This window comes from Aspergillus homomorphus (genome assembly GCF_003184865.1).
Source record: "Aspergillus homomorphus CBS 101889 unplaced genomic scaffold BO97scaffold_7, whole genome shotgun sequence".
Taxonomy (NCBI): domain Eukaryota; kingdom Fungi; phylum Ascomycota; class Eurotiomycetes; order Eurotiales; family Aspergillaceae; genus Aspergillus; species Aspergillus homomorphus.
The window spans coordinates 662,844-688,647 of NW_020291893.1; the positions used below are offsets into that span (position 1 = coordinate 662,844).

Below are 25,804 nucleotides of genomic sequence, written 5' to 3' on the forward strand. Positions count from 1 at the left end.
AGATCCACCACGCACTGCTGCAGCCGATGATCCATCCTCGTCCTTCGATTCCTCGATTCCATCTCATCTCATCTCATCTGACTCACTCACCTTCCCATTCAGCCACTCGACTCTATTTTGCTTCGCAATCATTGCCCCTCAGCCTGGTGCTGTTTCCCTTCCCAGGCGGAAGCCATCACCAACGCAGTCATCATCCAGCCTCACACGGAATCCGTACATCGCACCCGACCGTTCCGTCTACTCCGCATCATCTCATCTCACATCATCTAGCCCAGCATCTCTCAAAACCGTCCAAGCCTTCACGTTGAGCCGCCAAATCTATATCTACTCCGCCCTCCTATCTATCACAACCAACCGCCCACCATGCCGAACCCCTCGCAGCTCCTCCTCCTAGCCGACCACATCAAGCTCTCGCTCCTGGAGCGTCAACGCGCGATCTCACTCAGCCTGGAGCCCAACAGCCAAGACGGGGAGATCTCACGCTCACTAGACTCGCTCAAAGAAGGCATCGAAGGCATCGAAGCAGACTGCGCACGACTGGAAGCGCAGAAAGGCGCCAACGACGAAGACGCCACGGACCTCCGCGACCAGCTCACCCACCTCCACTCACAATACGACGACCTCTCCGCGCAATTCCACACCATCACGGCGGCAATCGCCACGGCAGCCTCGCCTTCTTCTTCCTCATCCCCAGATCTCAAACAACCAGTCCCACAGCACCCATCCTCGAAATCCGTGCGCTTCATGGACGCCGCGGCGGCGGCCGAAGCAGACGAAGACGAAGCACACCGCCGTAACCTCTTCCGACCATACCGCGACTCGCCTTCCCCCCCACCCAACACTGCCACCAACAACATGGACGACTCCTCAAACGAGCAGATCTACGACCACCACGAGCAGGTGCTGCGCGACCAGGACGAGCAGCTGGACCGACTAGGCGAGTCGATCGGCCGGCAGCACCAGCTGAGTATCCAGATCGGTGACGAGCTGGAGGGTCATGTGGCGTTGCTGGACGATCTGGACGGCCATGTGGATCGGCACCAGGGTCGGCTGGATAAGGCGCGCAACCGCCTGGATCGGTTCCGCCGCAGTGCCGGCGAGAATTGGAGTATGATGACTATTGTCGGGTTGATTATTACACTGGTGATTTTGATTGTGCTTCTGAAGTGAACCTTGAGGCGGTTTTTCTCGGGTATATACATAGGGGTTCGGTTCGGGTTGTGTAGGGGGATGTGGGTGTGAATCCCAATGCTGGGGGCGAATCAGGGCGTTCTTGTGATGTTTTTAATGTGTGCTTTCTGTCTTGTCTCAATTACCCTCTCGCGCCTCCTTGTGGTTTCTCTTGCAGTTTATATATCGATGGACGACACCTAATTCTTTATTTCTGATGGGTCTGTGGGCGTTAATGGTATACATACTACATACAATATACATCGCACCTCAGCTGTGTTCTCGATGCTAAGCATAATAGATTATATTGTAATCTAAAATTCTAGGAAGATGGAATCTCATATACTACAAGAACCTTATCACTCACCATCTACATTCACATTGAAGTCCCAACCAACCATAAAACAAGCTACACACCACTACCACCCCCAAAATCACAGAAAAAAAAAAAGAAAAAGAAAAACGACTTCAATTCAAACTAAAACTAGCATCAAGCTAGATAGAAACAAAGCGAAAGAAAACCCAATACCGAAAAGAAAGAAACAACCTATTTATTGGGTCTTATTCACAGGACCATCCCGGTTCGGGAGACCTTTCGTGCGCTCCTGCAACGTCGCAAAGTCCTTGTCGTCGCTGTCGATGTCGCCGCGATCCGCCTTGACCTATTATTTACAGGTTAGTAAAGATGAACTCGGGCTTTTCGACAAGTATTGAATTGGAGAGAATGGTAATTGGTAGCTAGCTCGAAGCAAGCTAGGCTAAGCTACCTGTTTGGGTGGATTGTTTCCTGCTGCCGTGGAAAGGTAGGAAGGAAGAGGGCAGGGTATATCTTACCGACGCTTCGCTGTTGCTGGCGAGCTCTTGCTTCCACTTGGCGGTGCCTTGCTTGCTGTGCTTCAATTGGTCGTGCTTGTGTTCTTCGTAGATTTTGTCGAGGTCGTCGCGGTCTTTTTGTATTTGTTAGTTTGAGGTTTGGGGGTATTGATGGGTGGGAGGATGAGTAAGGGTTGTTCGTTTGTGGATTGAAGAGAATGGGTTGATGAAGAGCTAAACTGGTGAAAAGGTGGCAGGGAACTCACTGCGATCGCTCTCATTCAGGCCTGCGCGCGGGGCGGAGGTGTGTAGAGCTGAGGTGATGGCAGGGCGGACAGGGGTGGTGGCCGAGGCCAGACGGGGGGCAATGGATGCGCGAACGGTGGTGAGGAAGGACATTGTGTGTGAGATGGAATGGTTCTGTGGTGGCTGTTAGTTCTTTAGTCGTTGCTGTTGGTTGTTGCTGTCGTGGTGGTAAGGTTGATGAGATGCGGTTGATGAGGTCGATGACAGTGTTGGCAGGAGGTAAAAGAGTCATCGACACTGAAGAGCTGAGCAGCTTTACTTACTAAGTCAATAGTAAATGGATAATATAGACAGATGGCGGTTCCAACGAGGAACTGATAATGCAAGCTATCTCAATGGGTGAAGGGTGTAGTATCAACGATAACGGCTTGAAAATTCCGGACGAAGGGTGGCTTTTAAAGCAGCGAACAACTGAATTATGTTCTGCCTCGGGTAATGTGGACGGAGGGGAGTGCTCTACGTCGACGTCGGTCCAGCCAGAAATGACTCCATTATTATTGCTGGTCGGCGAGGAGGAAAAGTCGCATTGCGTGCGTGTGAAGACCAGGCTTCGGTGACGTCATGGATACATGTTGCGGTCTTTTCTGGGTCCGCTGGCTCCAGCAGCGCAGAGAATCCACTGATGCCCATTGCCTTTGGCCGACGTGGAGTATAAGCTCAACATACAGGCCTGGTTGGGGAGAAGTTCTATGTTTGTATGGATAGGATGTGTAGGTAGTACCTGTACTTGCTCACTCCTGTTTTGGGCTGGAAGTGTGTTTGTATGTAGTACGGTCTGTGGTTATTAAAGTCTTCTTGCTAGCTAACTATAGATTCTATCCCTTGATCCGGGCAGCTTCCAATCTAGGAGTGAAGGTACGTCCGTCTGCCATGTTTGCTGCTGCAGATCAAGGGTATGACATCACCCACTCCATGTCTCACTATCCCCTTAAAATTTTGGGTAATCCCTCGTTATCGTGTAGGACGGACTAGCCGTCCATTCCATTGCTTCTTTCCTTTCTTCAGGCCCATGGATGTCCTCGTTGAGCCCTCTGTTGGTACATGGTCGAGCCAGTTGAGCATGGATATATTTTCCGCACCAGCCGCGGCAGCTGAACAAACGAGCTCCCAGCAACCCCACGTCTAGGCTTGTCGACAGACGGAAACCCACATGTTGCTCCTGACCTGCAACGACCCGTCAGCCTATCTGGATCTATGCACATGCCACCACCTACTTTGCACTTTCGTCAACCTTCGAACCAACCGCAGGAACTCACTATCCAACCGGGATCTCTCGTTCTATCTCTCACAAAAGCGACGTTTCAAGAAATCGACACGATGGAATGAAGATGGCTGAGATTGAGCAAGTCCAAACTAATGGAACAACTATGTATAGGCATTACCCGCGGAGTCAACAAGATATAGACATAGGGAACTCGATGGACGATCAACCACCCAGAAAATAACATCATACACTGCATATGGATCACACTCGCCGGGAGTCCCCAGGTACAGAATTATCCGAACGAATCAACGCGGAAGCAGACAGAAGTGAAACAAGCCGTCGTCGGCCGACAGACGAACAGAAGAAAGCAACATCGGTCTAGACTTCGCTGCGAAGGCGACAGATCCCGCAGAACTCCACATCCAGTCCATGGATTTTCACAGCCAGTTGACCTGAGATAGTAACAAGCACCGCGTGTCACCAACCCCCAAACCATTTACACAAAGATTTTCAAAAAGAAGAGAAAAAGAAGCGACATATAGGTTAAAAGCAACCAGAGTATCCCAAAAAGCACAACAAAACCCAATGCAGACGTATATCGTTTCCGCCTTTCTAGATCCCAGAAAGCATGAGATAAGAATCCCGTCCCACCCAAAAAAGTGCACAAACACCGAGCCAAAAGATAAAAAACCGCTAACATGTCTGGCATAGCCGCCAGAGGAAATCCAAAAGCAACTCCGGAACCTAGATGAGCGCCGAGATGGCAAAAATGCCGCGCTTTCTATACATCGTCGCGGACATAGGCAAAGCAGGTGATTTTCCCTAACCGAAGGAAGAAAATGAGGTATCGTGGGTGATGAAACGCAAAAATCGAGTCGCAGGCGCCGTCGCTCGCAAGAAGCCGACATCAGAGTCTAGGTATAAGTGTGTTCGAAGTCGTCATCGGTAAAAAGTGTATATACAGAGAATAACTGGTTTAGCCGTTGGCGTTTTTGCAATCGTCAAGCGAAGTAAGGGGGGGGAATGTAGGTTTGATCGTGAATGCGATGGCCGTGTCGAACAGAAATAAGCAAGAGAGAATTATAAACCCGCGGTTAGGGAGCCCGATGATGCAGAAGCCGGACGAAGGAAGAAGAACGTGCCATGGGCGGAAGTAGGCCCGAATTGCCAGTGGAGTGGCGACTTGCCAACACACGGTTCTCACCACCGCCGTTGAGCATTCTGCATCGAGGCTGGCGAGATCGACGTCGGCGGGCTGGTCAGGGTCATACCCGTGTTGGGGTTGACGATAGGAATGACCTTGCGGGTGCGAACGGCAGAAGGCTGTTGGTAGTTCACGTGATTAAGATTACCAGTAACCCCTGAGTGAACATAGGCATTCGTCGACGCAGGAGACAAGGAAATGGAAGGCGTGACTTGTTGCACAGGCTGAATCTGATGCTGAAGAGGAGACGAATCAGGGGATCCACTGGAGAGCGAGGAGCGATCGGAAGATGCGGAATGAATGGAGTGCAGCTGTAAGAAAAATCCACGTTAGCCATTTGCCCTCAGGGAGGATAGACGCCCAGGTACGGGCCCATCTTGACGATAATACATACATCATCCTCTGTCAATAGACCGGGACAGAATTCCAGGTCATCATCCAAGTCAAACGAGCGTCCAGCCTCGAATCGTGCACGGAAAGCAGTTACAGCGGGAGCCTCAGCCAATTCCCGCATACTTTTGACACCGCGGAACTGGCGCTGGGCATTCTGCGCAGCCATTTTCGGTCCCCGACGAGAGCGACCGCCATGGTGGTTGTTCGAGGTCGTCATGTGGGTGGCGGCGCCGTGGTGAGGGTGCTGGTGCTGGTGCTGTTGCTGGTGGCCGTAGAAGAAGGTCGACATCTTGACGGGATGGTGAATAGAGAGTGCAGTGAACGAAACAGAGGCGTTATATCGTTGACCGAGGAGGCTCAGAGTTGTGGAAGTGGATACAAACAAGGGCCGACGCTCTGGAATCCGGCAAACAAGTACTCCGAACAAACCAGAGGAACTAAAAGGGAATAGGGTATGCGGAGAAGAATGACAGAGAGTCGGAGTGGAATGTACGAATCGTAGTGAAGGAGGAGAAGGAAACCGGAACGAAATGGATCAGAAGTGATAATTGGGAAGCAGAATAATGAAGACGAACAGGGGGGAAGTAGGAAGTGTAAATGCGAAAGGTGGGAAGAGGAGGAAGAAGAAGAAGAAGAGAGATTGGAGGAGGGGGGGGTGTGAGTGGTGTGAATTTGCACGCTTAGTTTGGGTTGTGGGATGGGGAATGGAATCGCTGATTGACTGAGAACAATGGGCGGGCGGGACAAGAAAGGTGGAAAAGAGAGCGAGAAAAAGAGAGCGCTGCAGCGGGCGCCCGGAGCGGACGGGAGGCGAGAGAGACAGAGAGGGAGAGAGGGTGAGGGAGAGCAAGAGGGGCTGAGCCAGTGGTGGAAAGGAAGTTCGGTGGAGAACCGCAAGGGAAGCGCGGTAAGTTACGTATCTGACCGTATGAGGAGGGAGGGAGTGTTCATTCCTTCTTTCGAGAAACCGAGTCTTTACTGAGTCTACTCCCTATCCTACCTAGTAGTTGCTAGTCAGTCCCTAGAAGCGGTCGATCTGCACCCATACCTAGTAGCGTCCAACTCTCGGTATTTCGCCGCTTTTGGTATGGGTACTGTAAAACTGGTAACCGGCGGTTTCATACCGGTGGGCGCTAAACTGAGCCAGGTCACGCACCATCCTTACAAAGTAGTAAGGCAGGGCAGAGTCCTCCAACCAGATCCTTGTCAACGCATGTTCAAGTGGCAAGGCAAATCCTCCGAAAGCCAATTGTCGCCTGTTTGAGACGCTCTGGGTGGACTCATGGCAGCCACTGCCTCTACAAGTCCAATGAGGAGATGTCTCCCGACTGTAATCAACAGCTAAGCGGGTTAAAGTGACGTTGAGAAAGACCGATCTAGTCCTCTTTCAGCCTAAGACCTACATCACCTCGACGCCTAATATCTGCGACCTCCGGGCGCTTCGATCTAAACGGTACTACTTTTTCAGTCGTGCAAGCGGCTGTCGCTCGGCCGGTCCTGCTCTTAAGGCTGTAGCGTTGAAATCGAAATACGACGTACAAATCGTACATACAATACGGGGGAGTACAGGGGATGGTATGATGATGATGATGATGATGATGGTGATGGCGATGCTGCCACCACTGGTAATAGTATGATGATGTTGCATACGCCCGTTGACACTGGAAGGTGGGGGATCTTCGGCCAATATTGATCAGGCTATCGTCTCTACCCTCTCTCATCGCATGTACGATGACGATGAACAATGGTCCAGCTATATCAAGTCCATGCCAACTCTCAGCAATCACTGCTGGCTCCGTACAAGTGTTCAATGCTGGAAGGAATTCAGGGGGAGAAGAAGGCATCGTATCTGTAATCCGTCCCGTCAGGTATCAGATCCATCGGCGTCTCTAAAGGGAAAAGGGTTGGTACTAGCCTGGAGGAAGAGGTATGTGGTTTCCACTTCCGAAGACAGGCATGCGCTGGCAAACAGGCAAAATGCCTACTACGACATCTGCGGGTAATGATTTGCAAAGGCGTGTGTGGTGAGACCCACCTGCATGAGCCACTGATTTGCAGTCTTGGGGATTGTCGGTACAATTCCCATGAACCGTGCCACTGGGGGTTTGGGAGATGTTTGGGAGTGTGTTTGGGAGGAGAGTCTGACTGTTGTCTGAAGGCAAAGTCCTGAGGTCTGACTTCCTCTGTGTTGCTCGGACTAGAGATTGCCGACGATCGAGAAAAGAGAGGAGATTTGACTGACTAAAAAAATCAATGGTAGCACCACAAGTCACCTCCTGGCTCAGCGGGCCGTTCACAATTTTGTCCAAGTCCCAACCATTGATCATGGCCACCCTTCGGCGGCTTCGACAACTATTCCATAATGAAAACTAACTCTCCACATGATGCTCAGAGACTTTCTCCATATTCTATATCTCCACCCACACCAAAATCTAGTGCCCAATAATAGTGCTATTGCAAGGACCCCCATAATCACCCAAACCAGATGAATAAAGGTCATGTTGTGAACCTTTGTTTTGTCAACAAATCAATTCCCAGGTAACCAACCAAGATATACCGACTGAGTGCCATACACAAAATAGTCACTTAAATATGCAATGACAGTAATTGTCATCATCGTTGATCAGGGAAAATATCTACACACAAATCATCTTAATCCTGACCATCGTGCTCTACGTAAAGGGCTGGCTAGTAGATCAAATTGTCATTACTTCGTCAGGATCTAAGATCTCTAATCGGGGGTTGGGTGCAGCTCCATGCTGCTAAAATCATGCTCTATTTCCGTCCACATGGGGACAACGCTACAGCCACACTATGGCTCTGTGCTGCACGGACACAGATACTGTACCACCCCTTTCCAGACACGATAGTACGGGCAATGTACCCCTATCTATGAATAGCATCTGCTCCCAACAAACAGCAAAAGGAAGAAGATGCCAATTGTCCCGATGCCCACGCGAATCCAGTACGGACATTGAGCCATTGAGCCATTGAGCCAAATGTACAGTAGTAAGCGATTAGACTTCGGGAAAGGTGAGAGAGAGAGAGAGAGCCATCTTCAAGGACTGCTGTTGGCTTCGCCTACACAACTCACTGGATGCAACAAAAGGCGACCACTGCAGCACCGTCGCAATGAGCAGCAAGCAAACGGGGCTGTAAGCTGCAAGCTGATAGGCTCGCAAGCTCACAGCTTTCCTCTCTGCTCATGGCCCCATGGCCTCATGGCCTGCAGCCTACTGCAGGTTGTCGGGTGGTGCGGCCATGCCTGGACTTGGTCCTGGGGCCCTGGCGGCCTAGCCTGCCAACTGCCTGCAGGGAAGAGAAGCACAGCACACAGTACCGGTAGACAACGTTAGCCATTGGTGTGTCAGAGAGACCAACTGGAACACCCTCTCCCGCGTTGCATATTGAGTTCGGCATTGTTAGGTAAACTCAGCATGATTCCTGATGGGAGCTCCTCCTTCTCTATGCTTTAGCTTTTGTGAACCTGCTGTCTCACCGCCCTTTGCATACGGGGACAGCGAAGGGGACGGAATGGTCTACTCCGTTCATCATGAGAGGTCAATGGGGCTAACCCTCATGAGAGGAGGGAACGAGAGGCAAAAAGGGTGGTGATGGTGCTGATAATGATCTCATGATAGCATTGGTTATGATTATGCAATCTTCAGAAGGCGGGGGGGAGGGTTGATTCCGGACTACGGAGTTGACTCTGAAAGACGCACCTCTTTTGGGGAAGGGATGAGTTCCCTCGACGTGGAAAAGGCTGGCTAGTGACTTTGGGATCTCCACTGTCCGTCATCACTGGTATTGAGTAATGTTGATTACTACGTACTGTATCGCCACAGTATGAAAGAAAGCTTGCTAGAGGACGCTCGCTAATCCCCCATGTTCGAAAGGGGGCAAAGGCAGCCACATCCATCTTAGCTTTCGAATAAAGTTTCTTACCCCAGGGATTGGCCCGAATGTCATCGAACAAGAAGAATGTATTGGATGTGGTCTAGTTCCAAACCAGAGGTCTCAACTTTTCGATTGACGGAAGAGCCCCGATCTACGATGTATTCGTACTTTGTCTTCGCCACTCGAGGCGGCAGGTCGACTGACACAGCCCCGGCCGACTGATCCGACCAAAAGAGTTGTCTGGGTGGATTATCTTATCTATCGAATCTCAGGTTCCCTGTAAGCCGTCCGGCTGGAAAGTAAAGAGTTTCCAATTTCCAGGACTCGGAGTGCGTAAGCGCGGGGAAGAAGCAAGCACATACAGTATACCAGCCTACATACCTCGAGGCAAGGGATATGAAACACACGCTCGGCCTGCCACTGGCTGGTGGTCTCAGCAAGCGCCAATGCTGTCTGGGTAAACTGGCTTTGTACTGTAGTCTATGCTGCAGACAACTTCGTGCATACCCCTCATTTGTCTCTGATCGATTTTAACGGACCGACTTTGGTCAGTTCCCCTGCTCTAGTTCAGTCTGCAAACCGCTGCGCACTTACAGTAGTCTAGCTTAGTGAATATGTCCTGTATAGATGCTCCCCGCGGACCGTGATTTGCCTATACCACTAAATAGATCACTTTGCGAGCGGACTACCACCCAGACACCCTAAAGCAGGTACACATGGCACCAAGACATATGCATCAGTATCGGTAGAATAGGCGGAGGAAGCTGTTGAGTCGTGCTTGTGTTCTAGTTCGGTGCTCTGACTCATCTTGCTTATTGTAGGACTGCGGTCTAGATCGAAGGTGCAAATGTAGATTCGGAATGCACTAGCTCCCTTCCACCTTCTTCAATGACGCTTGAGGGACAGGCCAGGAATGAATGGCTGCAGTTCATCAGGAACTCAGAGGTTCAGGTTCCTTGGCTCTTGCAAGCCATGGAACAAAGGGTGGCTACTTTCCCGATCGTCTGTTCGATTATGTGGTTTGGTTTGAGTCAGATGACCTAGTACTGGGATAGATGACCTATGCTTATCGTAGTATGTATCTTCCCCTACAATTGAAACTATACACATGAAATGCAGACTCCATCGATAATCAAACTCCCTCAGTCAAGAGATAAAACCACTGTCCTAGCATCAACCCATCATAAAGGGCACCATCTTCTTTACTCAACAAGCAAAAAAGCAAGGCAAGTTCTCCATGCCCACAGGTCTCCAACTTCTACTTTCTGGATATCCAAGCAGCTGGCTACCCTTCCATACAATATACAACCCACATAGCTAACCCCCAAGTCAATCAGAACTTTGCCCGCCTTTACCCCCCATCTGCCCGAATAATGCACCCTTCAAGCAGCACCAACAGGGCCCTTAAACTGCCCTGGCTATACAAGGCGACTTCTACCGCCTCATCAAGCCACATACACCCGACCTATGATCACCAATCAAAAGAGACGCGATAGACAACGGAGATCCGTCCCAAGTTCTCACCCTCTCCCGAGTACTTTCACAATAGTACTAACAAGACCCCTCCCCACCTACATTTATAAACCAATCCGGAAAAGCAGAGCCCGCCGCATGCCCTCCTCGTTCACTGAGTCAGACGAGCCGGTAATCCCTGAAGTATGAGAACACATGTACTTCAATCAAATAGAGCCGAGGAAGTCGGTGACCTTGCTTTCCGTGTTCTTGCTGTAGTTGTCTACGATATGGCCGGTGGTGTGGTGGAGTTGATTGTGTTGAGTTGAGCGTATGCTCCTGATGATCGTTGGCGGGGGTGAGTATGCAGACGTCGGCTCGGTGGGCTTGAGGATGTGCTCTCTGTTCTCATTTAAGGTGCTGTTTGATCTCGGGTAGTCCGTAGGGAATGAGGGGGGCGCGGGGGAGGGGGGGGGGGGAAGGGGGTCGTTTAGTGCATGGTAGTAGATCGTGGATGGGTGTGCTTCATAGAGGAGTTCGAGAGGTCGGAAGGCGGTGCGTTTGAGTGCAGCAGGTACAAGATATGGGTGGGTGTAGTTTGCAGGTGTCTCTGGGTATATAAATGTAGCTTGTGGTGTTATTGGAATTGCCAGGATCATCAAGCAGAGAGAATCTGGTGCCTAGTATGTACATGCTATATATCCGTGTGGCTGGATTGTGTACGGCATAGTACTCGTGGTAGTCTTTTCTATCTTGAGGGGATTCTATGTAGTGATCATGAGAATACAAACATGATAGGAACGCGGTAGTGAGCGGAGAAGATAATTGAACGCTATGATCAAATGCTGTAGCGCATATGCCTTTAATGAGAACCTGGAAGAATTCTGGCGTGCCTGTGCTTCGGAGAGATGTGCATGTAAAAAATCCTTGCTCAATGAGTAATCTGTTCTGTATCTTGTGGCTTTACAGTTGGGTGTACTATTATATCAGTCAGAGAAGTTCACTCAGAGTATAGGTACACGTTTTCTTACCGAAGCATACTAGAAGCATTTGATGTCATATACTCACACATGTATCAAAAGTCTTCGAAATATTCCTCTACTCCGGTATATTTCCCCGTGCTGTGCAATGGATTTATGGACAAGGAATGTACGCATGCTGAGCAGGGATGTCAACTGTTCCGCTCAGATTGCACCAATCTCAGCAACCCAGGCATCAAACGCCTCTCCGTCGGGTAGAGACGATTGCTCGTCACAATGCACAATGACAAACAGATCGAGCCACATTGCCCACATTACCCCGCGAGTGGCGAAGTTTTAACCCTGACTCTGTAGTCTAACACCTGTATTACTTCTAAATAAGCCTGTATGCTGCCACCCCAATGCAGGCATTTTCTGAGCCAGTAGCAAACAGCACGGCTTCAAACAAAACGGCTTCGAGCTCTGCTCCTCATTCGACGGCGCAACGACCAGATCAAGGGCTTAGAGCACTGGCTCCTGCTTCTGGGGTTATGATGCAATGTGTGACAAGCCTGCTCACATTTCCGTTCTGGAACGTCGCACAAGCAAGGCTTGGGATCTCTTCGCCTTGCGGGATACAAACGCATCAACGGAGTCAACCTTAACCTCACTTATCGAGGTTCTTGGTTTTGACCATGCGACCGAGGAGTTCCTTGCAATGCTTTTCGCTGTACTGCTCCCAGATTTCGTACAGTGAGACCAGCTCTTGGGTGCACTCAATGACTGCTGTGATATCGATCTCACTCTCCGCAAGCCATGCGACCAGCCTCTGGATTCGGGCCGGAGGGCCACTGCCGTTCTTATCACTTAATGCCGCAAGGATGTTCAAGCCGCCATCTCGCATCGCCCCAGCCAAGGGTGCCGCGGAGCCATGAAAACTGGTCTGGCTGGGCTTGAATACCACGGCAACTATGATGGCCATGACGGCAATGACATGCGGTGGGTATAGAAGTGGCAGGTCAGTCAAGTAGTGATCGTTGATCACGGACCACGCGAGTGCAACCTCGTCCGACGTCAGTGAGAGCTCCGGTTGAAGTTCGGATAAAGTTCGATACGGATGATGGACGATGAGTTGCGAGCTCATCTCCGAGATCAGGGAGAACTCGCACTCGCCCAGCTTTGAGACATCCGGAGCAATGAACTCTGCGCAGATGTCAGCAACACATTGACAATTGCGAAGACAGCTAGTGACTCCTACCCGGCCAGAGACCTCGCGCCTCCCCGACGACAAATCGAATGTGCTGAGGACATTCCTCCATTTTACAGGCGAGGTAGAAGGCCGTCGTCACGACCAGGTAAGGGTTCGTATGTCTGATCTCATTCTTGGTGTAGAACCGCTTGACATATACTTGCGCTGTCGCCAGCGCTTGTTGTCGCGTGGACATTCTCTTGCCCAGCTTGATTAACTCTGTTCAAATGTTTAGTTGAAATGTCACTAAAATGGATCAAAAATCACGGCAAGGCTCACGTTGACTGAAATAAATGTTAAGCAGCCGTTGGTCCGGCAAAGGGAACTGCGAATGGGCGGCTTTGTCTTTCTCCCTGAAGCTTTCGCGGATCTCTGCCAGTTTCTCGCGGGTGAACAACCAATGTCGTCGTTGGGTCGAGGCCCAATAATTGGCAGCCATGCTGGAGGAGTCTAGTATGTCAGGATTGAAGTCGACGTTGTCATCGATGAGGCATTCTCGGCGAGAACTATGTATGTATGTATTGAAAGTATGTATGGATGAATTGTGCGTGATTGGGGAGATTTTGGGCGTCCCAATGAGTTGTCTACCGCCTGTTTACAGGCAGGCTTATGATCATCGCAGTTGCCTTGGCTGGTCCAAATCTCAAGACTTTCAGCTTCTCATTGGTAATGAGAACAGGGTTGAGAAGGATGAAGTCACCAACAATACGGGAGTAAGGCGATATTGGGTAGGGAAGGAGGGTCACTGGCAATCAAGAGGAGATTCGATGAATGATTGATTAGTAGTTCATTTGGCAGGTGACCATCGGAGAGAAACGCTTCCCGAAGAGGTTTAGTCGCTGAATGACCTCCTCTCTCCCCGCCTCAGGCAGCCTCTTTTCCCTCTTTCTCAGCGTGAGAGACCGGGCCGGGGTCTAGTTTTCTTCCGGCCATAGATTTCCGCCCGCCCCGTAGTTTGCAAAGCAAAGAAAAAGAAAAGCAAATCATCGCGGCTCGATTTCTGACGGCTATCGGGTCTTCTTCCAGCTGAGAAAAACAAGAAAGACCCCTAACAACAATGTTTGCCAGTTTATCGCCCTCTTTATAAAATCTACCCCCAAGCTCCACTGAGTCCTAGCTTTGCGACTTCGATGCTAGAATTATCTTCCAACTCTCCTCCTACCCTGCTGCGACAGGGCTCCGATCGATCACTAGCCCCCGTGACCCCTCCTAGCAAAATAATATGACGGAGTTCCGATAATCTCTCGAATAACCGAACATGGATAACGGCGAGTCGAAATCAGATCGTGACCAGCGAGTCGCCCGACTCTGGGCCCGTCTAGACACCAAGGGAGAAGGTCATCTTGATTTCAATGGTTTAAAAAAGGGGTTCAAAAAGATTGATCACCGTAAGCTTCACTATGACCCGACCCCGTGCTTCTGATGCAGGTGACCGACCCCGTACCTCAAACCACAGCTCTCAAGAATGCGGACAGCATGCTGCGCAGCATTATCGACGCGGTCGACACCAATGGAGATGGATATATAGATTATCCTGGTAAGATCACGCGCATGCTTTCAACGGGCTTTTGTCTCTCTCTCTTTTTCTCCCGGACAACTTGAACGCCGGACTTTTTTCCTTTCCAGCCTAATCATCATCAGAATTCCGCGCATTTGTCGACCACACTGAGGTCGGATTATGGCAACTTTTCGAGAGCATCGACCACAATCACAACGGAGAAATCGATAAGAACGAACTGAAAACCGCCTTTGCGAATTCTGGGGTAACGGTGTCCAACGCCAAGTTAGAGGAGTTCTTTGCGGAGGTCGACAGGAACAAGGATGGCGTCATCTCTTATGCGGAGTGGAGGTATGTCTAATGGCGGTCAGCTGAAGAAGTCTCGGGGGGTTTGCGAACTAAATGATCGTCTGTTATTTAGGGATTTCCTGCTCTTCCTCCCCGCCTACTCGTCTTCCAACCTACGTTCCGTCCTGTCATACTACACGGCCACGGGCAATCTAAACCCGGAAGGAGATGTCCACATCAATGATCTGCAGGGTTTAGGTACAGACCTCTCGTTTCTTAGATGTTATATCTTGGCCTTGAAAAACCTCCTGCACCAGATCTCCCCAGTGCACCTTTTGACCAGCCTTCTCCCATCAGCCTATGCGGAGACCGGCGGAGTACCAGAGCCCGGATTCGCTTTTGAGACTGCTTCCGTACCGTTGGATGGTGATCCGGAGCTGGAGTGGCTGCCTATACCCAGGACCGTCGCCATGTGGATGTCCTTCCGATATTATGAACAGAAGATAACCGAGAACACTCCTCAATTAGGTTACTTCCTCGCGGGCGGAGTCGCAGGAGCCGTGTCTCGGACAGCCACTGCCCCTCTAGATCGGCTTAAAGTGTACCTCATCGCCCAGACCGGCGTGAAGCAGTCAGCAGTCCGCGCGGCAAAGGATGGGGCTCCGCTGCGTGCAGCGGGAAAGGCGTCCAAAACACTCGCCGAGGCCGTGAAAGAACTATGGCGTGCAGGAGGTCTTCGGAGTCTGTTTGCAGGTATGTTCTGGACACGTCCTCGTGGGCTGGAGCCACGCTGATTGTCGAAGGAAACGGCTTGAATGTCGTCAAGGTTATGCCCGAATCAGCCATTAAGTTTGGCGCCTATGAGGTAATTGTTCCTGAGTGAAGGTTATCTTACGGTACTGACGCGGGAATAGTCGGCCAAACGCGCGTTTGCCCGCCTTGAAGGTCACAATGATACAAAGCAACTTAGACCGACTTCACAGTTCCTGTCCGGCGGCTGTGGTGGAATGGTGGCACAGTATGCTGCATCACACCTCGTTCCATTTATTCAATATCTAACGGTGTAATAGGTGCTTTGTGTACCCTCTCGATACCCTCAAATTGTAGGTTCTCTTGGCAATATTGCGCAGATAAGCGTGCTTGAGGCTAATACTGCTCCTAGCCGGATGCAATGTTCAACCGTTGAAGGTGGTCCGCGAGGCAACCAGCTTATTGCAGCTACGGCCAAGAAGGTCTGGAACAAGCATGGAATCCTCGGCTTCTTCCGCGGCTTGCCCCTTGGTCTTGTGGGGATGTTTCCCTATGCTGCCATTGATTTGACGACATTCGAGTACATGAAGCGGGGCTTGCTGGCTCGCAAGGCTCGGCTACACAACTGCCATGAGGACGACGTCCCGCTCAACAACTTCACAACCGGTGCGATTGGCGCCACGAGTGGAGGCTTTAGCGCTTCCATGGTCTACCCATTGAACGTGCTTCGAACGAGGTTGCAAGCTCAAGGCACTATTCTCCATCCCACGACATATACCGGCATCCTTGACGTCGCCCGCAAAACCATCCAGGCAGAAGGTTTCCGCGGTCTCTACAAAGGACTTACACCCAATCTCCTCAAGGTCGCACCTGCTGTTTCGATTAGCTACGTCGTCTACGAAAACGCCAAGCGAGCTCTCGGGTTGAGATAAGGGCGTGGGAGAAGTTTCACCCTTCCTCCTTAGGCCGCCCCATCACCCGCTTTTCGATTTACCTTCCTCGATTTTTAGAATTCATTTTCCGAGATACCCTAGAAAAGCCAGTGGCCCTCACCGGCCACCATTGTGTTCACTCAGTCCGGGTGACAATGCGCGATCCTCGATTCCTCTACCTACCAAATAGAGGGGATCCTTCTTCCCGCAAGCTCTCCCGCGCCGAAAACCTCCCAAGGCTTTGCTGTTTTGATTTTCCGTCGTTTACATATGGACACATCACGAATTCCATATAGCAGTTGGATGAGTCAGTCGTTTGGAAGAGTCGCATGTCCGACCTTCGCTAAGCATAGAAGGCGTCATGCGGTAGAGCATGTTTAGGAGTTTTGAGTTTCCGATTCTTGTGGCCCCTAGCCCGCCCAAATCTTGTATAATGGAATTTCTTGTATGTGTTCCTGAAGGGAATGAGTGCCTCTCTACTTATGTAGCTAGCTAGCTTCATTTCTTTTTCGTATGTATATAAGAACTTTTGTCGTCGTTATAGTCTGGAATGATGATATGAAAGGGTACGTTTATCATTTCCGCGAGCGTAATCAGGAAGTTTGTATTCATTCCAACCGTGCAAATCACTCAAAAACATATCAAAAATCCACCCACGATCCATCCATCAATTCCTATCAAATCCAAATCTAGATAACAGCCCTAACCTCTTCCCCCAACGGCAAAATATCCGGCACAGGCCCCACAGGCGTGATGCCAAACGGATTAATTTGCTTATGACTCTTAGTATAATGCTTCTTGATATGCTCAAAGTTGGTAGTGTCCCTAAACGCCGGAACTTCCCAATACAACCGACGCAGCCAGCGATGGATAGCGGGGTACCCGGAGCGGATATCGCGGAGGTTACACTTGAAGTGCTGGACGTAGACGGGATCGAAGCGCACGATGGTCGTGAACAACCTAATATCCGCCTCGGTGATGTTGTCGCCGAAGAAATACGGCCGCTGTTTGTTATCGGCCAGGTGCTTCTCGATCCGGTCCAGCGACGCGAACAGCTGCGTCACGGCCTTCTCGTACGCTTCCTGCGTCGTCGCGAACCCGGCCTTGTAGACCCCGTTGTTGACGTCGTTGTAGATCCACTCGTTGGAGTTGTCGATGTCGGATCGTAGGGCCTGGGGATAGGGGTCGATCTTTTGGTATTGCTCTGGTAGGAGGGCGTCGAATTCGTGGTAGAGCATGCGGATTATTTCGGCGCTCTTGTTGTTTTGGGATTGTGTTAGTTGGTGGTAGGGGCGGGGTTTGGGGGTTATCTTTGGGCAAGGGGCAGGGGCTTACCTCATTGCTGACGATGCGCTGCGTCTTCTTGTCGTAGAGAACCGGTACCGTGAAGCGCGCGGCGTAGTTCGGGTCCTCCGCGAAGTAAATATCGCGCAGGTGCGTGAAGTTCTCGTGTAGAGGGTCTGATGTCACGTTGTGCTCTGGTTGGGCCTCGTCGGCTGTGGCGAAGCGCCATCCTGTTTTATCTCGGAATATTCCCCCGGGTGAGCTTTTATGCCTCTGAGTGTTGCAAATGCAGGGTGGTGATTGTAGCTCGTACCTTTGTCGCCTAGGTGCCAGTGCACCGAAGTGAACGAGATGAAGTCCTCCAGGCCCTTGAGTTTGCGGGTGATTAGGGTGCGGTGGGCTATGTGGAATTAGTACTGAGCTGTTTTTTTGAGATTCACTCGGAACAAGCTTACCCCAGGGACAGGCGTAGGAGACATAGAGGTGGTAGCGGCCCTTCTCGGGAGGGAATTCGGCGCCGGGCTTGCTGGAGATGAAGTTGCGGAAGGCCGAGGTTTGACGCTTGAATTCGCCGGACTTGTCGGCCGGGTTGACCCAGTCGGTGATCTTGCCTGAGTCGTTGGTCTGTTTATTCCATTCGCATGAAGTGTCAGTAAGGATAATTACTGGATTGGGTAAACAGGTTAGGAATTTTCATACCGCCATGGTGCGGGCTGAAGAAATGATAGCTGGTGGTGATGGTGCGGAGAGGACGGAGCTTGGTGCTTGGGAGAACCCCGCGTAGACTCTGGGTTGCAAGAAATGCTGCGACAGCTGGCGGATACGAGGCAATGCCGTGAACATGAGCAAGCAGACCTCAAGTAGTCGAGGACAATTGACGCCTTTATACTCTTGGATTCAAACAAGCTGGCAGGATCTGTTGAGAAATTGAATACGAGATCGAGGCCACTCGCCGAGGGGCAATGCGGGGGAGTGGAGATGACGTTATCAAATGCTTAGTGATGCGCCAGTCAGCCGCCATGACAAACCGTTAGCTCAGCATAACTGTGCCCTAAGATTCCCAAAGAAGAAAATGGTGGTAAAGACAAATGTGGCATTGTTTCTACTTGCATAACAACATTTATCTACGTCCATCCTTGCATCTCATTCAGCACCAACAATAGCCAGGCGATTTATCGCTCCGTTTACTTTCTCAACTTCACCATCACATAAGGGATCTCAACATCCTCCTCCGTCGTATCTTCCGCGGTCACCTCGAAAATGATATTCTTCTGGTGCTCAGGAACAGGCTTCTTGCTAATGTGCTCGACCAATTTGCTCATCCTGTACAACGGTTGGTTAGTACAACGATCATAGAAGTCGGGGAAAGCCATATGAGAATACATACTTCAAAGGAAGACGGTCCTTGAGCTTAGATGGTGGGTAGAAGCTGGCGTACAGCAGACTGACGCCAGAGCTGACCATGCTGATCTCCAGACCCAGATCAGAGAAATGCTTGAGGAAGTCTTGAAGTGGGATATCGTCCAACTCAAATCGGTCCCAAATCTGGTCAATCGTGACCTCACCCTCCTTGCCCTGGTACTTGCCCTTCGGACTAGCAATAGGTTCACTGAAGCCAAGGAAGGGCAGCGCCAGATTGACGAAGCCGTTCTTGTATTGTTCAATGTCATCCTTGCCGTCGATGATCTTGTACAATTCAAGCGCAACCAGTCCAGTCACCAGAGCCGTAGTTGTGGCAATAGCAGGAATGATCTTGCCAGCAATAAACTTCGTCTTGTGACGGTCGGCCTGGGGGATATCGTAGTTGTCGGCACGTAAATTGCTAGCTGCAGTGATGAAGTCAATGTGGTGGTTGGTGTCGTCGTCCTTCTCGAACTCGACGGGTTTCAAACGGAAGCCAGCCAGAGACTTGGGGGATGGGAGCGACTCAACGAGCCGTTGAATCTCCTGCCCATCATCGAAAGAGGAGCCGGACGCAGGAGCGTCCGGATCCGGGTCATTCTCATTAGCCTGGATTTTGACGCCTGACTTGGGGGTGAACTCCGGAATGATCATATTGTCGACGATCTTCCTATAGTAGCCCTTGTCTGCACCAGGGTTCTTGACACCGTAGTTGAAAGCATGAAGATTGGCTCCAGCGATGACGAAAGAAAGGTGGGTGGGGTTGGAGCTGTCGAACTTCAGTGGAGTGGGAGCTCGCTTGGGTCCAGACCAGAACGGTTGCCCAGTAGAGGTCTTAGAGTCCTTGGGGAAGTTGTACAGGAGTTGCTGGATGGAGTTGTTGTACTGAGCCTCAAATTGCTGACGAGCCCAAACAATGCAGTCATCGAAAGTCAAAGGCTTCTCGGTCACCAAGAAGTCACGCAAATGCTCGAGAGTCTGCTTCTCGTTGCCGGCCTGCTTGAGTGTCTGCTCGATGTAATTGGGCTGCGACAGATACATGTTGACGGCTTCCGGAGGACCGACAAAATACGTCTGGAAGAGATCTCTAGCCCAAGCAATAGTGTGCTCAATGCGGTTGGGGAAACTCTTCAGGGTACACATAGGGAAGGTCTTCTCCGGAGGATCCTGAGAGCTCGAGTAGGACTCGGTGATACGGGGAAGGACGACTTGAGTGTTGCCCTTGGTACCGAGAGTGCCACTCTCAAGCAATGGCTTTCTGAAGAAGACACAGCGACGATCGACATACGTTCTCGCGTCAACGTTGTCCAAAGCATTCGTCACACCGTCCAAGCGCTCCCAGAACTCCTCGTTGAAGATGTGTTCGGTATCAGCGCCTACACGGTCACGAAGAGTGACGATCTTGCCCTTCAGCTCGGGATTCATTGCCTCTGCAGCAGCAGAGGCACATTCACTCTTGAGCTTTCCGACATCTCTGCTGCGGAACAAGAACTGCCGGTTAAGGTTGCTCTTCTCGATCTGGTCCATGTCGGTGACGTAGATCTTTCCCTTGGGGCCAGTTCCCAGGCCCATCATAGCCCAGTTCTTCAGCGTCTCGCAGCCGATGGCACCAGATCCAACCAGGAACTGAGTGACATTAGAGATCTTTTCTTGGAACTCCTTTCCAAAGACGGCAATCTGGCCGTCGTAGCGGGTACCCAGAGGCTTGCAGGCCTCCTCGGACCGCGTAACGGAAGTGGGAAGAGACTCCAGTGAGTCGAAGTACAGCCACTGATGCACAGGGTTGAATTTACCGGAGACAGCTTTCAGAACCTCCTGCGCCGCGATACCTCCGAACAATGCGGCCAGTGGGTTCAAATCACCGCGGGCTTGGTAGCTGAGCTCCTTGAGGAGCTTTTCGTCCAGCTCTACCTTTTCCTCCAGGCTGGAAGCTATTTCATTGGCGATTTTCAGCACTTCTTGAGCATCACTGTCATTGTGGGGACGAGGAAGGTCACCGCCATGACCTTCTGCAAACTTATGAAGCGCCTGAACCCCAACGTGGAGCTGCAGGGGACGATCGAATTTGGCGAAATCGGACACCATGACCTCAGGCTTCTTGAGCTGTTCTTGGAGTGGCGCGAAATCCATGAACTTGGGCATCTTCACCTGAGTATAGATACCACCATCCTGGTACGAGCCAAGCCCAGACACATCTCCGATAGAGAAAGTATAAGGGCCCTTGACCGTGATCTTGCGAGGAGCACAGCCGTTAAGACCCTCCATACCATTAACTTCCGAGAAAGTCACGAAGTCACCATCTTCCAAGCCGTGTCGGGTCTCGTCCAGTGCCGAAACTAAGCCTTCCTCGTCGATATTTGCCACGATCCCACTGAGTGGCTCCTCGCCCGTAGCATCTCCGACCGTAAAGTTCTTTCCAAAGTCGTTGAAGAGATAACCAAAAAGACCGAAAGTATCCGTGATGGTGAGGTAGATACCGTTCTTGTGGCAGAAGTCGGCGATAGCGAGCTGTTCTTTCAAAGGCGTCAAGGTAAGGACAATCGCTTGGTAGCGCTTCAGCTGCTCCAGGTCGTCAACAAGGCTGGAGCCTTCATGGACTGTGACAGGAACATAGGAGTTCAATTCGGCGACTCTCGGGGCTGTCACCTCGGCACGAGGCTTGCCGACATCTTGAGGCTGAAGGAAGAACTGAGAAGAGAGGTCTGAGATGGCAACCGGCGCAGGATCGTACAAGGTGAGGGACTTCACACCGGCAAGGGCGATGTTCTTGGCTACGAACACATGAGTAAGTGTGCTCCTGGTCTTGCTAGGATGGGAAAAGTGCTTACCGATTTCGACACCTAGGCCCTTCAAACCAACAACCAGGACATTCGAGGAGCCCATACGCTTCATAGCTTCATGACCGAGGACATACCTACACAGGTGATCAACCGTCAGTATCCGGTCCAGCCACCACAAGAGTAAACTAGCTTATGCTTACAGTTGTCGGCTGTACAGAGACTCGTCAATCTCTCCCTGCTTGATCAACTCCACAGTTTCCTGTGGGTTGTCAAGTTGCATCTTGGAGTCCTATAAACGGTCAGCTGCCGATGACTGAGACGGTGGCGTAAGTATATCAAAAAGACATACGGTCATGATCTTCTTCTCCGGCGGAGCTTTGTTATCAACAGACGCTCTGCGCTTTCCAGGCTTCGCAGCGTCACGAACAGGAAGTTCGGAGGAAATTGTGAACGTTTTCAGGAGAAAGTCTTGCCGCAGGAGCAAGACTTTCTAACAAGGTTGAGATGGGCCTACAGCTCCGACTGTAGGTCACGGAGGAGGGGTAGAGGCGGTGGGATAGAGGAGAGCGGGGAAAAAAGGTGTAACGAGGAGAGAAAAGAGAGATTGAAAGTCTTTTAGGGAGCAAGTGAGTGAAAGAAATCTCGGGATATAAGAAAAGAGTTAAAAGCAAAAAAGCAGTTGAATAGACAGAGAAGAGGAGAAAGATGGATCACAAATGTCGCGACCTCTCTTGGTGGCGACGTAAGAGGGACAAGCTGTCGATGAATGACTCAGCCTTGTCACGGGGCGTGATTGGCCAGAGCCCCGCAGACAGTCCGGCACCACCGGTACCTTACTACTACCTTACTAGTACGTAGGAGTAACTAGTTGCCCGCAAAGTAAGGAAAGCGGAAAGAAGGGACCGTCCCGGCCGGAAGATGCGCTGCCCATGCACTCGCTCTGTTGATGTGTCGCTCGCGGCATGATTTTTTGCACTCGAAATCCCAATCACGCTCTCAATGGTGCTTGTGATAGAGAAGCCTACGACTTGATGAAGATCTCCCGTACCTGTGACGTCGACTGGACTGATTGGCTAGTACCCCATACGTTCTATGCCTGGCCTGTATCACTACCTACCTCCGCAAATCTCGCGCCGCGCCGCGCCGCGATACTGAGCCAGACGCCAGCAAAGAAGCTCGCCTATAGTCACGGCCTCATGCCTGTGTCCTTACATGTGTCGGTTTGAACTTCTGGGACGTTCAATTCTCCACTTGCAACGTCAAAAGAATAAACGAGATAGCGATATCTCCCCGAGGTTCGTCGCGTCCCTTGAATAGCGCGTTCATATCTGACTTCGAGACTGCTATCGCCCAGAGACCTACCCCCACAATGCTCCACGAAATCCTCCTCTGCCTCTCAGGCCAGCCATCGCCTCTTTTCGATACGCAAGATGAAGGATATGCTCTTGCTGAGGATACCTTCCCGCTCGTCTCTCCTTCGGAAAAAGCCCTCCTCGCCTCACTTGCCCATTTGAGCCGTCTCCATGCTGAATTGCGACAGCACACGGCAACGATATCAGCCTCCCACGAATCCGTCATTTGTCGTGCAGTCTCCACTGCCATCAGCTCACAACACCTTCGGGAGTTCCAGAAAAAGATACTGGAGGTGGAGAAGGCAATTCTGGTCGAGGACAGCGGGTATGTTGGTGGTTACGGAATTGTACCATTGTCAACAATAGTTGGGGAATTCTCGCCCTGGACACGCCGACTAGAATGGATGCGAAAGGTTGTAAGGCATATACAGTTTGCAAACACGAAAGGAGATGGCCCAACTTGCAGTAGCGCAGCCTTGATTGACCACCTTCGAGCGGAGCTGCAGACGGGTTACGCCGATGTGAGGGAGATCGCACTGAGTCTGGTCAACACTGCTGAGACTGCTTGGGTCAGACAACTATCAACGTGGTTACTCTACGGGAACCTTCCAATTCTTGGGAGATCTGACTTCTTTATCCAAGAAGAGAATACGGTTGGAAGTAGCCAGCTCTCAGATGCGACAAATTATGGACTGCACTCGGAACTTCTACCGCAATTTGTGCTACCCCAGACAGCGGCGTCTATTCTGTTCATTGGCAAGACGTTGAATCTGATCCGAGCGAAACGGAGTGCTTCGAGTGAAGTCAATGCCAACGGTCTCTCAACGTCTCCAGTTACTCTACGCGAAGAGCATATTAAACATCTTGCTGCGCTGAAGTCACCCATGACAGCACCAATGCTATCAAGTGTTATTGTTTCTATAAGACTTTCCCTTTCCCAAAGCACACTTTCAACCCTCCTGCCGACAGCTAAGATACTCGAGACATTGTCTGTCTTACATGGCTTTTTGCTCCTTGGACGCGGAGAATTTGTGACAGCCCTCGTTTCACATGCAGACTCTCGTCTACATGAAAAGCGCCAGCGAATCGTGACTTCAACAATCAGGAATAAGGCTTCTACTGAAATCGGAAGCCCATCAATCACGGAGGCTGATGTAATGGCAACCCTGACCCAGACATTGTCGGAGCTTTACTCTTTACAAGATGAAGAAGATCCCGCGGATGATCTTCTGGATCTCGCGAAGGCAGTTCTCCGATCAACGATCAATGGGCGCACAGGTGATGAAGACGAGGCGCTGCCCCAAGTCGCGAAGATAGCCTACTCAGAGACTAAATTGTCCAACATAGCATTCGATGACCTCCTGTTTCCGATAGCAACGAGCCTTTCGGTGCAAGTCAACCCTCCTCTCGACTTGTTTCTTTCCACTTCTGATGTCTTCGTGTATTCGAAGATCCACTCTTATCTCTTAGGCATCCGGCGTGCTCATATCCATCTTGGTGACCTTTGGAAGCGCACTTCTCTCCGAAGATGCCATCCTTCGCCCCTGGGGCCCCCTCGCAGCAATACTCCCTATGGTCAAAATAGGCTCAAAGAAGGGAGGCAAAGACATAATGCAAGACTCCGGCAGATGAGGGCAATTTGGGCAACATGTAGTGGCTCTTTGTTTGTGCTCTCAGAGATCGGAAGTTACTTTCAAGGAGAGATCATTAATGAATCATGGCAACATTTTCAAGAATGGATTAAAAGTGGCACGGTCCGATCGACATTTGCTACAAGCTCCCGACCCGGGACCGCATCATCGTCAAAGAGCAAACAGACCAGTGGTCCTTTGCCATCTGCTCCGGCGTCAAATGTGAGCTCTGATAACAGCCACGACATTAGACGCCATGATCCGGAGACGATAACGGCTGCACACCGTCGCTATCTTTTTACTCTCGTTCAAGCTCTTTTCCTCACCGACGTGCCATTTACAAAAGCGCTGAGGTCTCTGCTCACCGGCATCGAGCATTTCATCGCGCTTGTAGTGCGGCTGGAGAACATACAGCGCAACATGGACCTAGAAACAGACGAAGGGGTGTTCGACTCCTTAGTAGACTACGCAGGAGAGGAACGCGAAGTGTGGCAAGCACTTGGTGCTGCTCAAATTGGCGTCGAAGGTGGGATAAGAGACGTTGTCTCACGTCTTCGAGACATCGACGATAGCCGATCCGGTGAAGGGCGGCAGTTGTTCGACATGGTGAAGGACACAGGCGATGACTGGTCCTATCAGCCCATGGGAGCTGAGCCCGGCCTCCACCACTATGTCCCCCGAAAGGCAGCCGGTGTTGACCGGCTTTTGATGAAATTGGAATTCGGCAATGCTAATGGAAGCATTGGACCTGGTGCTGCAATTACGAGCGAGATTGTGGGCATGGCATAATTCGTCCTGGACGAGCTGGAGAGCATCGTCAGACGGACAATATCAAGATGAATGCATCGCCCCAATTAGCTTGGAACGGAACAAACCCATCATACACGCATCTAGCCAATTTTCCATGCCCGAGTTCGATTTCTAATGTACTGATGACGAATAGGACAAGGCGGCATTACCCGGAGTCGGATGTCTTTCCCAGCATTGTGGACCATGACTCCGGAGAAATGCCGACTGCCTATGCCTTGGCAAGTATGAAGCTCCAGTAGCATTGCGCAAAATATGGCAATCCAGCATAAGAAAGGTTTGATGCCAGCTTCAGAACTTCTGCACTTATAGCGTGATGCAAATGGGCGAGTGGCTCACGCATCGGGTTTGGAGATCCACACGAATTGCAATGAAGCTTGCATTATTTCAGTCTGAGATGCAGAAACTCAACAATTTCTGCATTGGCTATAAAT

General features: G+C 50.9%; 8 protein-coding genes across 8 annotated transcripts; 4 read left to right on the top strand and 4 right to left on the bottom strand.

The window, feature by feature from the left end:
- The first annotated feature begins 31 nt into the window (after window positions 1-31).
- Window positions 32-1,423, top strand: BO97DRAFT_403979 (syntaxin family protein). Its single transcript, XM_025694855.1, has one exon. It carries the CDS (start codon window positions 364-366, stop codon window positions 1,168-1,170), a length of 807 nt encoding a protein of 268 aa, XP_025554114.1. The 5' UTR covers window positions 32-363; the 3' UTR covers window positions 1,171-1,423.
- Window positions 1,424-1,621: 198 nt separating this feature from the next.
- BO97DRAFT_403980 (uncharacterized protein) lies at window positions 1,622-2,644 on the bottom strand. The gene is made up of 4 exons (XM_025694856.1): window positions 2,553-2,644; window positions 2,250-2,403; window positions 2,005-2,117; window positions 1,622-1,832 (listed from the first exon to the last, which is right to left on the bottom strand). Exons 2-4 carry the CDS (start codon window positions 2,380-2,382, stop codon window positions 1,722-1,724), a joined length of 357 nt encoding a protein of 118 aa, XP_025554115.1. The 5' UTR covers window positions 2,383-2,403; window positions 2,553-2,644; the 3' UTR covers window positions 1,622-1,721.
- Window positions 2,645-3,620: 976 nt separating this feature from the next.
- On the top strand, window positions 3,621-4,473 carry BO97DRAFT_261451 (uncharacterized protein). The gene is made up of 3 exons (XM_025690909.1): window positions 3,621-3,865; window positions 4,030-4,126; window positions 4,226-4,473. The coding sequence occupies exons 1-3, from the start codon at window positions 3,750-3,752 to the stop codon at window positions 4,307-4,309; spliced, it is 297 nt and encodes a 98-aa protein (XP_025554116.1). The 5' UTR covers window positions 3,621-3,749; the 3' UTR covers window positions 4,310-4,473.
- Window positions 4,474-4,693: 220 nt separating this feature from the next.
- On the bottom strand, window positions 4,694-5,379 carry BO97DRAFT_412243 (DUF4452 domain-containing protein; the record flags this gene model as incomplete). The annotated part of the gene is made up of 2 exons (XM_025696229.1): window positions 4,694-5,008; window positions 5,092-5,379. The coding sequence occupies 2 exons, from the start codon at window positions 5,377-5,379 to the stop codon at window positions 4,694-4,696; spliced, it is 603 nt and encodes a 200-aa protein (XP_025554117.1).
- A 6,686-nt stretch (window positions 5,380-12,065) lies between these two features.
- On the bottom strand, window positions 12,066-13,086 carry ssn8 (cyclin-dependent protein serine/threonine kinase regulator SSN8; the record flags this gene model as incomplete). Its single annotated transcript, XM_025691568.1, has 3 exons — window positions 12,066-12,601; window positions 12,657-12,866; window positions 12,927-13,086. The coding sequence occupies 3 exons, from the start codon at window positions 13,084-13,086 to the stop codon at window positions 12,066-12,068; spliced, it is 906 nt and encodes a 301-aa protein (XP_025554118.1).
- Window positions 13,087-13,905: 819 nt separating this feature from the next.
- BO97DRAFT_339605 (calcium-binding mitochondrial carrier protein) lies at window positions 13,906-16,115 on the top strand (the record flags this gene model as incomplete). The annotated part of the gene is made up of 8 exons (XM_025691562.1): window positions 13,906-14,035; window positions 14,104-14,184; window positions 14,289-14,496; window positions 14,567-15,186; window positions 15,237-15,298; window positions 15,348-15,451; window positions 15,504-15,536; window positions 15,596-16,115. 8 exons carry the CDS (start codon window positions 13,906-13,908, stop codon window positions 16,113-16,115), a joined length of 1,758 nt encoding a protein of 585 aa, XP_025554119.1.
- Window positions 16,116-16,691: 576 nt separating this feature from the next.
- Window positions 16,692-22,278, bottom strand: ubaA (E1 ubiquitin-activating protein ubaA). Its single transcript, XM_025699787.1, has 10 exons — window positions 21,930-22,278; window positions 21,781-21,869; window positions 21,629-21,714; window positions 18,787-21,571; window positions 18,602-18,722; window positions 18,099-18,254; window positions 17,855-18,023; window positions 17,713-17,799; window positions 17,451-17,629; window positions 16,692-17,371 (listed from the first exon to the last, which is right to left on the bottom strand). The coding sequence occupies exons 1-10, from the start codon at window positions 21,933-21,935 to the stop codon at window positions 16,805-16,807; spliced, it is 4,245 nt and encodes a 1,414-aa protein (XP_025554120.1). The 5' UTR covers window positions 21,936-22,278; the 3' UTR covers window positions 16,692-16,804.
- Window positions 22,279-22,663: 385 nt separating this feature from the next.
- Window positions 22,664-25,352, top strand: BO97DRAFT_386043 (putative gamma-tubulin complex component GCP4; the record flags this gene model as incomplete). Its single annotated transcript, XM_025693509.1, has 2 exons — window positions 22,664-22,875; window positions 22,935-25,352. The coding sequence occupies exon 2, from the start codon at window positions 22,950-22,952 to the stop codon at window positions 25,350-25,352; it is 2,403 nt and encodes an 800-aa protein (XP_025554121.1). The 5' UTR covers window positions 22,664-22,875; window positions 22,935-22,949.
- Window positions 25,353-25,804: the final 452 nt, after the last annotated feature.